This window comes from Spermophilus citellus (genome assembly GCF_964194105.1).
Source record: "Spermophilus citellus genome assembly, chromosome: 8".
Classification (NCBI taxonomy): Eukaryota; Metazoa; Chordata; class Mammalia; order Rodentia; family Sciuridae; genus Spermophilus; species Spermophilus citellus.
This window is the reverse complement of record NC_138189.1, coordinates 65,002,259-65,014,795: the sequence shown is the minus strand read 5'-3', so window position 1 is coordinate 65,014,795 and position 12,537 is coordinate 65,002,259. Positions and strand designations below refer to the sequence as shown.

The 12,537-nt window shown below is 34.3% G+C and overlaps 1 protein-coding gene across 2 annotated transcripts in view; it reads left to right on the top strand.

Annotated features, from left to right (window-relative positions):
- Positions 1-12,537, top strand: part of PRKG2 (protein kinase cGMP-dependent 2) — a gene marked incomplete at its 5' end in the record, with an annotated part of 91,381 nt that overhangs the window by 58,996 nt on the left and 19,848 nt on the right. For both annotated transcript variants that reach the window (XM_081304504.1, XM_081304505.1), the window contains one exon: positions 11,132-11,295. In XM_081304504.1, coding sequence (XP_081160630.1) covers positions 11,132-11,295 — 164 coding nt within the window. The remainder of the gene's footprint in view (positions 1-11,131; positions 11,296-12,537) is intronic.

The window sequence follows — 12,537 nt, the reverse complement described above, 5'->3', positions numbered from 1 at the left end:
CCCATGACAACAACTAAGAGAGTTTGCTACTGGGCTGAACAGATTGATTAGCATGTAAGAATGAAGGAGGGACCAAGGAGGCAGTCCTTCCCTCACTCTCAAAGTAGGCACAAGTAGTTCTTGTAAACTGATCTCAGTGTATTTAAAGTAGAACTCAATAACAACAAACAAGAAGAAGCCAATAACAACAATCAAACTTGTCTTGGTGGAATTTTAAAGATCATGCGCAATGACTCAACAAGCAGTGAAGAAAACTTTAATGAATATTTAAAAATGGCGCCCAAGAGAGAGTATACTATATATCAACATATATGGACTGCAACAGCTAGAATTATATTTAAAACCTTAACTATTTCAGCTAGGAAATGAGAACGGTTAAAAATCAATGAACTTGGGGTTGAGGATTTATCTCCATAGCAGAGTACTTGCCCAGCACACACAAGGCCTGGTTTTCATCCTCAGCCCTGGGGGTTGGGGGGATGAGGAGGGATGGGAATCAATAAGCTAAATATCCAACTTAAGAAGATAAGAAAAAGACATAATATAAAAACAAAGAAAGGAAAAAAATAAAGATCATGAATTAGTAAAACAGAAAATAAAAAGGAATAGACACAGCCAAAGCTAGTTTTCTGGAAAAAGGTAGATTAAAATTAAAAAATCTGTGGGAATACTGTTCATAAAAAAGGCTATAAAATAAATACTTTCATGAATGAACATAATTACTTAAAGCAGAGATTTATGTGAACCAGAAAACACTATATAGGAAATCTTAGGTTCAATGGAAAAGATGTACAAAATGCCTAACCAAACAAAAAGAAGTAGAAAATCTGAGTGATCTTGTACCTTTGAAAAAGTAGTCACTTCAAAGACCTTTAATGTTAAAATTATGGATATCTTTCTAAAAATTGTAAGGGATAACTCTTATTTTATGGAGCTAGTTAATATGAACTTAATTCTCCAGAGAAATCTCCTAAAAATGACAAATTAATATACAGTCTTATTCATGAATCCAGAGCATAAATCAGGAGCAGAACATTAACAAACTGACTGATGCTGTGAATACAGATTCATAACAATTCATCATACAAGGTTGGATACATCTCAGGAAACACAAAGCCATTGGGCCAGTTCCACACGTAAGGAGCTTGATGTTGCCACTCTCACCTCGTGAGGAAAGAGCTGAACAGACTGAAAGAACAACTCTTCCTGGATCTGTAAGAGAGAGGGGAGAACCCAGGGAAAACCAACGCTTCCACTTCTAGAGAGAGAGACACAGGAGTACAGGGAGTGGCAGCTCACAGGAGCAAGGACTCCCCAGGGGAACCTCCATGTGCTGCAGAGGGAAACCTTCACAGTAACTGATGAGTTGCTCTGCAGAGTCCAAAACTCCAGAAACTGCAGAAGGTCTAGACATGGGCAGAAGGGCACACTTTTGTGAGTCCTCCAGGAGCTGCACTAGATTCTCCCATAGATATCACAGGGGCAAAAATAGTTTTGATGGGCGCAATAGTAGACTGGACATAGTTAATTTAAAAATCTCTAAGTTTGAAGATATATAAAAAGAAATCTCCAAAACTGAAAAACAGGAGAGAAAAAAAAAGACTGGGCAAAAAAAATTATATATATATATATATACACACATACATATAAAATTATATCTCCAAGGACTGTGGAACAACTACAGAAGGGAGAATGCAAGCACGATAGAATGGGAACAGAATGAGAAGACAGAGCACAAAAGGAACAGAAGCAATATTTGAAAGAACAATGACTGAGAATTTGTCTAAATTAATGTCAGTCACCACTTACGTGTTCAGGAAGTGCAGAGCATATTATGCCTCTATACATAAGTGAAAAGAATGAAAGCAGTAATCCACACAAGGATGGAGAGTAATTAGGATTATTTTGTTAGCATACCTGTGAAGTGGTTTAGCATCATTTGGATACCTGAATGTAGACATTACCATGTCTGCTTACAGCACATGGAAGGAACCTAGAAATCGATAACAGAAAGATAACTGGAAAATCCCAAAACACATGCAGACTAAGCAATACACTAACAAATAACACATGGGTCTAATAGAAATATCAACAGAAATTTTAAATATTTTGAACTAAATTAAAATGAAAACATAGTTTATTAAAATTTCTGGAATGTAACCAGAGCAGAGTTGATAGAGAAGTCTCTAGCATTGAGTAATATATTAGGATCCAAAATACTTTCCTACTACAGGAAACTAGGAAAAAAGCAAGTGAAATTCAAAGTAAGAGGAGAGAATAACTAATAATTTGTGCAGAAATTATTGAAATTGGTAACAAGAAATGGACAAAGAAAGTCAATGAAACCAACAGCTGATTCTTTGAAAAGATCAATAAAACCAGTACATCTCTAGCTGTAATACTAAGAAAAGAGAGAGACATGGAGGGAAGGCACAGATTACTAATATCAAAAATGAAAGAGGAATACAATGACAGAATTCATAGATATTAAAAGGATAATAAAGGACTACTATGAATAGCTATATTTCCACAAATTTTATAACCTGGATGTAGTTAACTAATTCTCTGAAAGATAAAATCTCTTGAAAGTCAAAGAAGAAATAAAACAATCTGAAGGGGTTTATATCTATTAAAGAAATTGAATAAATAATCAATAATCTTTCAAATGAGAAAATATCAGGCTTAGATGGGTTTACTGGTGAATTCCAGTCAACATTTGAACAAGAAATTATACCAATTCTCTATAGTGCCTTTCAGAAGATAAAGTAGAGGGAATTCTCCATAATTCATTATTTCTTATTAGTGCATTATAATTATACGTAATAGTGGGATCTATTGTTATATGTTTGTACATGCATACCCTTGCCCTAACATCAAAAGCAGACAAAGGTTTTATAGGAAAAGAAAACTAGAGGGAAGATCTCTCCTAAACATAGCTGTAGAAGTCCACAACAAAATATTCACAAATTGAATTCAACAATGTATAAAAAGAATTATATACCAAAGTAAAATTAACTTTACCCCAGGAATGCAAGGTTTGGTTCAACATTTGAAAATCAATCAATGTAATCCATCACATCAACAGGATAAAATAAAAACTACACAATCATATCAATAAGTATAGAAAACTTAGACAAACTCTATCACCATAAGATGTGTTAAAAATTTCTCAGTAAACTATGAAAAGAGAGGAATTTCCTCAACTCAATATAACAAATATCTACAAAAACCCTACTTCTAACATTATACTGAATGATGAGCTACTAGAAGCCTTTTCTCTATGATCAGAAAAAATAAAGATGTCTCTTCTCATCCCTCCTTTTCAACATCCTACTGGAAGGCCTAGTTAATGTAACAAGAGAAGCAAATAGAAGATATGCAGAGTGGGAAGAAAGAAATAAAAATTTCTCTATTCACAGACAATATGATCATCCATGTAGAAAATCTGAAAGAATGAACAACAACAACAAAATTCTTGGAATCAGTAAGCAATCACAGCAAGGTCACAGAATATAAGGTTCATATACAAAACTCAATTGCTTTCCTAGATACTAACAGTGAACAAGTGGAATTTGAAATAAAAACACCATAGTATTTACATTAGCACCCCTGAAATGAAATATTTGGGTGTAAACATAAGAAAATGTGTAAATAATCTATATAAGCTAAACAACAAACCCTGCTAAAAGGAATTTTTTGCTGTCCTAAATATATGGAGAGCTATTTGTTGTTCATGAATAGGAATACTCTGTATTTTTCACAGTGCCAGTTCTTCCCAACTTGATCTGAGATTCACAGCAATACTAATGAGAATCCCATCAAGTTATCTGATGGATAGTGACAAACTGATTCTAAAGTTTATATGGGGAGTCAAAGACCCAGAATATCAACACAACATTGAAGAAAAATGTCAGAGGGCTGACAGTACCTGATGTAGCTGCAGTGAATAAGACAGTGAGATAGATATTAATGGAGGAGTAGACGAAGAGAGCAATGGAACAGAACAGATGGCCCAGACATAGATCCACATAGACAGAGTCAACTGATGTTTGCAAAGGAGCAAAGGCATACATAAAGCAGAGTCAGTCTTTTCAACAAATGTGCTGGAGTAGCTGTATATCCACATTCAAAAAAGGAATCTAGGCAGACCCTGTACCCTTCTACTCCCTTCACAAAAGTTAACTCAAAATGGATCATAGACATAAATATAAGACCCAAAGCCATAAAAATCCTAGAAAATAATATGAGAGAATAACTAGTTGGCTTCGTGTATGGTGATGACTTTTAAGACATATCAAAGGCCATGGCCTATGAGAGAAATCATTGGTTAGCTACACTTCATTTAAATTAAAAACTTGCTCTGTGAAAGAAAATGTCAAGAGAAGGAAAAGACAAGCCTCAGAAGTAGGAGAAAATATTTTTAAAAAACACATACAATAAAGGACTATTATTGAAATGTATAAAGTACATTTAAAATAATAAGAAGAAAATTAAGAACTTTATTAAATAATGGGCAAAATACCTGCACAGACATCTCACCTCAGGAGATATATAGATGGCAAACAAGCACATGAAAAGATGTGTACAATCTATATCATTAGGGGTTTAAACATTAAAACAGCAAAATAACACTTCTCACCTTCTAGAGTTGTTACATCTGGAACACTGACAACACTAAGTGCTGGTGAGGATGTGGAGCCATGGCAGAAATGCAAACAGCACACACACTTTGGTGGATGATTTTCTGGTTTCTTAACAAAGTTAAACATACATCAACTATATCATTTAGCAATCCCAATCCTTGATATTTCCCCAAAGGAGTTGAAAACCGATGTTCACTTCAACATCTTCATGCAAGTGTTCATGGCAGTTTAATTCAGAATTGCTAAATCTTGCAAGATGTCCTTCAGTAGGCAAATGGGTAGATGGCTGAATCCAGACAATGGAATTTTATTCAATGCTAAAAGGCAATGAACTATCAAAACCATGACAACACATGGAGGAACCTTAAATGTATATTACCAAGTGAAAGAAAGTCCAATCTGGAAAGGCCACATAGTGTTTTATTTCAAATGTGTCACATTTTGTGAAAAGCAAAACTACTGGAGACAGTGAAAAGACCAGTGGTGGCCAAGTTTTGGGGTGTGGGAGAGAAATGAACACAACATATTTTGGGGGCAGTAAAAATACTTATATGATATATAATGATTGACACATGAAATCATATGTTAGTTGAATGGAAAGTATGGACTTTGGGTGATGTGTCAAATGTACCACTCAGATGGGGTATGTTGACTATTGAAAGACTGTATGTGTGTGTGTTAGTAAGAAGTACATAAGAAATCTATGCATCATTCCTCTTAATCTCACTGATTGTTCTAAAAGTCTTAAAAACTTTTTAAAAGCTCTGTTAAAGTAAACCACCACCATAATAGATTAAAGTAGAAAATCTATTATATGATCACTTCATAGTTGCAGAGAAAATTTTGATACATTCAGTTATAATAAAATCTCTTAGCTAACTAAAAATAAAAAGAAATTTAATGAATCAAATGAAATATACCTAACAAAATTTAGAGCAAGCAATGTACATCATGATTAAATACTTGAAGTATTCTCTTGAAATCAGTGATCTATGCACCCCAATTCAGTATTTTATTTACCATTGAACTAAGATAGAGATAAACTTAAAAGACAGATGGAAAGCCAAAGGACAAAATCTATTAGTTGATAAAAATTAATTATATAGAAATCCAAAGTGTAAAAACAAATGTTAGAATTAATTAGAGAGTTTTTAATGTGGGTTGCAGCATGTAAAATTATTAATACAAAACAGAATATTTTAAAAATACAAAACAGTGTTATTTAAAAATCAGAAAAATAGTTGATAGAGGAAAAAATGCCATTTATGAAAAAAACATAACCAAGACTAGCAAAAATGGCAACAATTTTACTGAGAAAATTAGAAAAATCATATTTAAAAGATATTATATAAGACTTAAATTAATAATTAATGTTGCTCAATCTCTCTTCTGGGCACAGAGCTAGACAATCCATTTCAGCCCTTTTTCTAGGTAGTTGTGACCATGTGGCACATATTAGCAAAAATGGTGTGTACTACTCACACACCTGGCCTGTAAAATTTCTATGCAGTGGGTCTCTGTACTCTTTCTGGCTTGTTGCCAACAAACATAGCTGATTTGAAGTTAGCAGAGCCTGAGATGGAGGGAGCCTGTCTCCCTAAATCACTGTTAGTGGAGATCTACTCATTCCTCAGGAAAACCCAGAATGTGAGAAAGAAGTACATTAATATACAGTTTAAACTTTTATACCTTCTTGGATATATTTAGTACAGCAACTAGCATTATTTACCTAACTCAGAAGGATGCACTATATTTCAAAACAGACAGACTGAACATCCTAAAGATATCAGTACTCTTCAAGTTGATCCACAGATTTGATACATTTCCAGTGGAAATCCCAGCAGAGCTTTTCCTGAAAGTTTGGCAAGCTGGTTCTAAAATTTATGAAGAACACCCAAGGGCCAAGAATAGTAAGACATTTTTGAAGACAAAGAGAACAGGATGGAAGGAAATTGCTCCCTCAGATATGAAAGCTAATTATAATGCTATAGCTCAAACTAATTACTAAAGGAGGAAATACAAGTTAAAACCACAGTGATTTTGTACTCACAGATGGCAAAAAGGGAAATGTTTATATTATTAAATCATTGTGAGGATGTAGGGCAATTAGAATCTTTATACACTTCTGGTAGAGAGAGTAGCAATATAATATAATCCCTTTGGAGAATGTAGTTGGCAATATCTAACAAATTTGAAAATGCCATCACATCTTTGACCCAGCATCTCTACTGTCTTATACATATCTATTAGATAACATGGAAAACAATATCAGTAGAAGAATTTTGGAGTGGCATGTAGTTGGAAATAGCACAGATGTCCACCAACAGTAGAATGGATAAAACTCATAGTGTGTTAATTAAATGGTGTTAGGATATAGCAGTGAAAATGGACTTCAGGATGGATTAAATTCACAGACATAAATTTGAATGATAAAAAATGCAATTTGCCCCAAAATAGATAGGATCTACCTAAAGTTTAAAATATAAAAGTTTTGTCATACTTAGGTATATTAGATATGGGGCAAAATTAGAAATGAATGCAAGCAAGTGATAAGTGTAGGTGTCAGGGAAATGATGACCTGTTGCCCATTGAGCAAAAGGACTCCCGAGGAGAAGCACGTGGACCTTCCATGTTGGCTTTCCTCTAGTTATTTAACTGGTGGGTGGTACAGGGGGTTTTATTCTCATGCTTTATAGCTTGTTTACATGTCACATTGTTTTATAAATAGACTTTATGTATATAAAGTATATATACTTGCTATCTTTCTCTTTTTAGTTTCTCTCTCTCTCGCTATATATATATATATATATATATATATATATATATAGATAGATAGATAGATATAGATATAGTATTTCCTAACTTAAAAATAATCATCAGCTCCAACAATATTCTGTTGCCAAGAAATTATTAGCTGTACTTAGTAATTGACAGTTTTTCCCATCAGTGTGCTTAACATGGGCTACTGCTTCTCCTTTAAATACCTTCTACCTCCTCATCAATTTACCTGTACAAGGTTCCCTTAGAGCCTGGTTCAAGTCTCAGCTCATACAAGTACCCATGACCTTCCTGGACCTCATGCTTATTATATCTTATTGAAACCCATATGAGCAGTTATCTCTTCATTTTTTTTCTCACTAAACACAAGTTGAAAATCTGTTACAAATGCTGTAAGGTACAAAATGAATAGATACAATGTCTTTTCTTAAGGAGCTAGATTTACTCACACCCAATTAGATGGTACTCCTACTAGGGATGTAATTGTGGAATATAAGCAGTGTTAGAGATCCTTATAAGAGAGGAATTGGTTCTGTGATTCAAGGAAATCTTCAAAGAGCCTCAAAGAATTTTTCTAGTTTGCCTTTGTGCATGCAAATCATCCCTTTTTTGCCCACCTTCTACTAAATACTCTGAGCATTTAAGCTGAATCTCCATACCCCATAAAGAACAGGCCATTGTTATGAAAGGTTCATCCACACATACCTTAGCCTCTCTCTAACTTGATGGAAATCACCTATTGTTTCCTATTTGGAGGATGGACAGACGTATCCGAAGGACATTGAATCAACTTTGGTTGTTGGCAGACAAGATGAACAGATTCCATTTTACCCTTGTCTAGACTTGGGTAAAAAAAAAAAGTGCCCTAAAAATGCCACATAAATATTATTTTGGAATGTTATGTCTCCATGAATCATCTGGCTTAATTAGACTGGTCATTTTGTGCCCGTATTTATGTGACTGAGAGAACCAATATCTGACAGATTTTCTGACCTAGAGCGAAACTTCTGGGAAAAAGCTCATACTTGTTGGACCCAGCTCCAGCAAGCCACAGTGCTAATTTTTCTGTTTCTCAATGATGCAGTCATGGCTACAGATTTGGAAGTATCTTAAAACCTTCTCATTTATTAAAGTCTTTGGATACTTAATGATTGTAAGCTTTTAGCTTAATTTAAGCCATGTTTAATAATAGAAATTTAATAGAGACAAGGAGAATCTGCAGTCTGGTTCTCTAGAGATCCTTCTTGAAAGCCTACTTTTGCTAGTAGAATGTGAAGGGAAAAAAAAACAGGGGTCTATTTTCTTATTTCTTAGAATGATCCCTTTAAGATATAAGTCAGGCCATAGCATCATACATCTTTCCCTTAATCCTACAGTAACTCTTAGAAGAAAAATCCAAAGTTCTTTCTGTGGCTTACAAACCCACTCCAGAATCTGCCCTCACTTCCTGCATCTCTCCCTCTCCCACATTATGACCCAGCCACACTGGCCTTCTTCCCAGGCCTTGAACTTACCAATGCACATTCCCATCTCAGAGCTTTCCTCCTGACAGAATCACTATTTACAGAACTCTCTCTAATTCCACTCAGATTTCTACTCAAACCTGCTCAAATGCTTTCTCCTTAGTGTGGTTTTTCTTGGTCACCTTATTTCAGATACAATTCATATTGCTCTCTGTGCCTAATTCTGCTGTATGTTTCTTTATAGCATATGTCACCATCTGACATTCTATGATCATTATGGCATTATATTTATAAGCTTGTTTTCTTTCTCTTTTTCTCAATATAAACTCTGCCAGAATTCTTTCTTTATCCTGGTACTTGGTATATGGTGATGCTCAATGAATGTTTATTAAACAAAAAAATTAAGTAACTTACTTTTCATTGCCCAGATGGGATGGGGTAAAGAAAAGGTGGAGGCTTGTTTCAGAATCCATGGTGGTGTGAGACAGAGGGAGCTTGATTTTTATAGAAAACATACAGAATTTGACAGAAGATGTAGTCTTCTCTATTAGGCATGTAACTTTGGGTAGGTCTGAATGTCCGTTTCTTCTCACCAAATGAATTAAACCAAAGTTGATATGATTTAAGAAGATAAATAAAGTGATGAGTTCATAAATCCTAAAAAAATTATGTAGTGATTACCACCTATGGCTCAATATGCAAATATGATAAGAGCAGAACCAGCAATTTAAAATATACCACCTTCGAGCCAGAAAACTTCTTTTAAATAGTTATTAAGTATTCAGTCATTCTTTTTTTTATAAAAGAAACCGCATACATACTTTTTGTTTAGATCATAAAAAAATTTATTTTTAAGTTTAGAGTGATGAAAACTTTTCTTAAGCAGAAGCTAAAGGGAAATTAAATGCAATTAAAAATGAGTTGAGAAGCAGTTATAAACCAATAAAATATAATATTTCCACCTATTTGTGCATACAAATGCAGCTATAAATGTTGCTTTCTTATCTCTTAAATTTCAGTCTTTATAAAATTAGCTACAATTTTCATATTGGTTTCTTCTCTGAGGAGTAAGTAGATGTGCTGATCTCAGCTGGTTACAAGTTTTAATTCTGTAATATCCCCAGTTATCTCCTACATATAATCTTTGTTAACTGTTCTGTGTGGATGAAAGAAAACAGTAAAAGCCTACTTTGAATTATGTTATATAGATTGCCTTTTCCCAGTAAGGAAATTCTTGCTATTGTGGGATAATAACAAAGCATGTGTAAGATGGTAACTTTCTAAGAAATTTAAGGTAAAATGAAGATTTTAAATATTTGAATAAGTAATGGGGCATGGATTTTATAACTCACTGGCTTACACTTTTTTAGGTGAAGGCTGATTTTGATATGCTAACTTTGTTTATTTAATTCTTTAGACAAGATTATTGCCATATTGTTGAGATCATCCATGTGTAATGAAGTTGTTAAAATGTGCATGTTACAGTCCAGGAACAATTTCTGTGACTGTTTACTTGAGGGAACTGGAACATGGTTTTATTAAAATAGTATCTGTATATATTTGAGATGAAAAATATGTGCTAAATACCCCTACACAGGTCTAACCAATTGTTTGTTGTACAGGGCGGGTTTGGTTTCAGTTACTTACACTGCCTCAATTCAGTGACAGGGCCTGTACAGCTCCAGCTTTGTTCCCTGTCTATTCTGTGCACAGAGTTCATTGAGCAGAAGCTAAGAGAGGTGGAAGAGCCCATTTTGAGAAGACAGAGAAGGGGGTGTTGATTCTTTACCCTGGGAGAGTCCCTCCTTCCCTCTCAGGGACGTTCTCAGAATCATGGCCCAGTAATCTCTCTCCAACCCTATTCCTCCAACTGTTTGTATTTCCATGATGGAGCTTTCTGCACCCAGGGTTGTATCACTTCCCCTTTCTCATTTCTTCCCACTGAATACAACCATCATATTGAAATTTGCTTTTGGTACTGCTTGTTGGAAACATATTACCAAAATTGAATTATCTTCTAAGGGTGAAGAGAGTAGAGGTGCATGCAACTAGATTTATATCTGATCCTGCAAAGAAATATGTAACACAGAGAGAGAAGAGACAGAGACTATGTGTGTGGTGTGTGTGTGTGTGCATGTGTGTGCATAGGAAAGGGTGGGAGTATAGAAAGATTTAGGAAGTTACTGGCAGACTTAAAGAGGAGCATAAGTTTTATAATCTCTGACGTTTTCTTTGATTCCTTTCCAGGTTGACTTTGGATTTGCCAAAAAAATAGGTTCTGGACAGAAAACGTGGACATTCTGTGGGACTCCAGAATATGTAGCTCCTGAGGTCATTCTCAACAAAGGGCATGACTTTAGTGTGGACTTTTGGTCCCTGGGAATTCTAGTGTATGAGCTCCTAACGGGAAAGTAAGTGTATATCTTCCAGTTTTATTTAGACACTTTTTTAGAGAAATGCCAGAGTAACTCACTAATGATAAAAATTTAAAATTCAGGAGTTTAAAATATTTGTGAAATATCTTTATTAAGTATGTTGCCTTTTTCTCTTTATATTGTTTCAAATACAGTGAGGTTGTAAGCTTATAGCATGCCAGAAAAGATTCAGGAAGTTGAAAGAAAGGAGTATAGAATTGCTATGTTTTACCTAAAATGTCAAGGTACCTTATTGAAAATAACATTAAATATGGGAAGGCTTTCTTTGGTGATCCAGCATTAGACTAAAAGAAGGAATGAATGTTTTTAATGAAAGTTTTGAGTGATGTTATAATTTCCTCTTTTTAAAATTTGTTAAGAAGCTATTTTCCTAATTCAATTAAATTCATTGATCAAACAAACTAAACTTAGCCATATTCTTCCATCTTCCCAACATATCATTAACAAGAAATGCTAAGAGAAAGCCATACTGCTGGATTTAAATTCTCATCCTCTTGCCAACTCCTTTCTAGAGGTGTTAATGAACACAGACAAGACGCATCAGGGGTTTTAGCAGTTAAAATTGCATTGTAATTTCCAAAGAGATTAAAATACTATATTAATGAATTCAGGGTCCCAAATATTTAACACACATACACACGTACAGACACATGCACATGCACATACATCATAGAATCTATGTGATGTTTGCTCACATTTGTAAAATGCTTCATAGTTTACAAAGCACTTATGTAAGCATTATCTAGTTTAGTCTTCATAAATTGGTATGGAAGATAAGGCAGGAATTTTTATTATTATTTTATGATTCAAGTTTTATTATGATTATTTTATTATTTGAATTTTATAGATTAGAAAACCAAGTGAGAAAGCTACCTGCTGAAGATCAGTAATTTAATCTCAAGTCTTCTGGTTCTAAATGAGGTGCACTTTTTGTCACACATGTGGCATTGTATCTATTTAGATGTAACATGTGGACACACACAGAATTCAAATCAGTTTTCTACCTCCTTTCTTATTAACTGATTGTATTATCCTTATAACAATTTATAACCAAATATTTCTCAATCTTAATTTCAGAGAGGATTCACATATGGAATAATTTAAGAAATACTGGGGTAGGTCTATTGGGGGTGGGATAGAAGTCTCAAACACTTACTTGAGAAAGAGAGCTTAGTGGAATCACAGAACCTTCTTGATTTTTTTTTCCTGTGCTTTTGG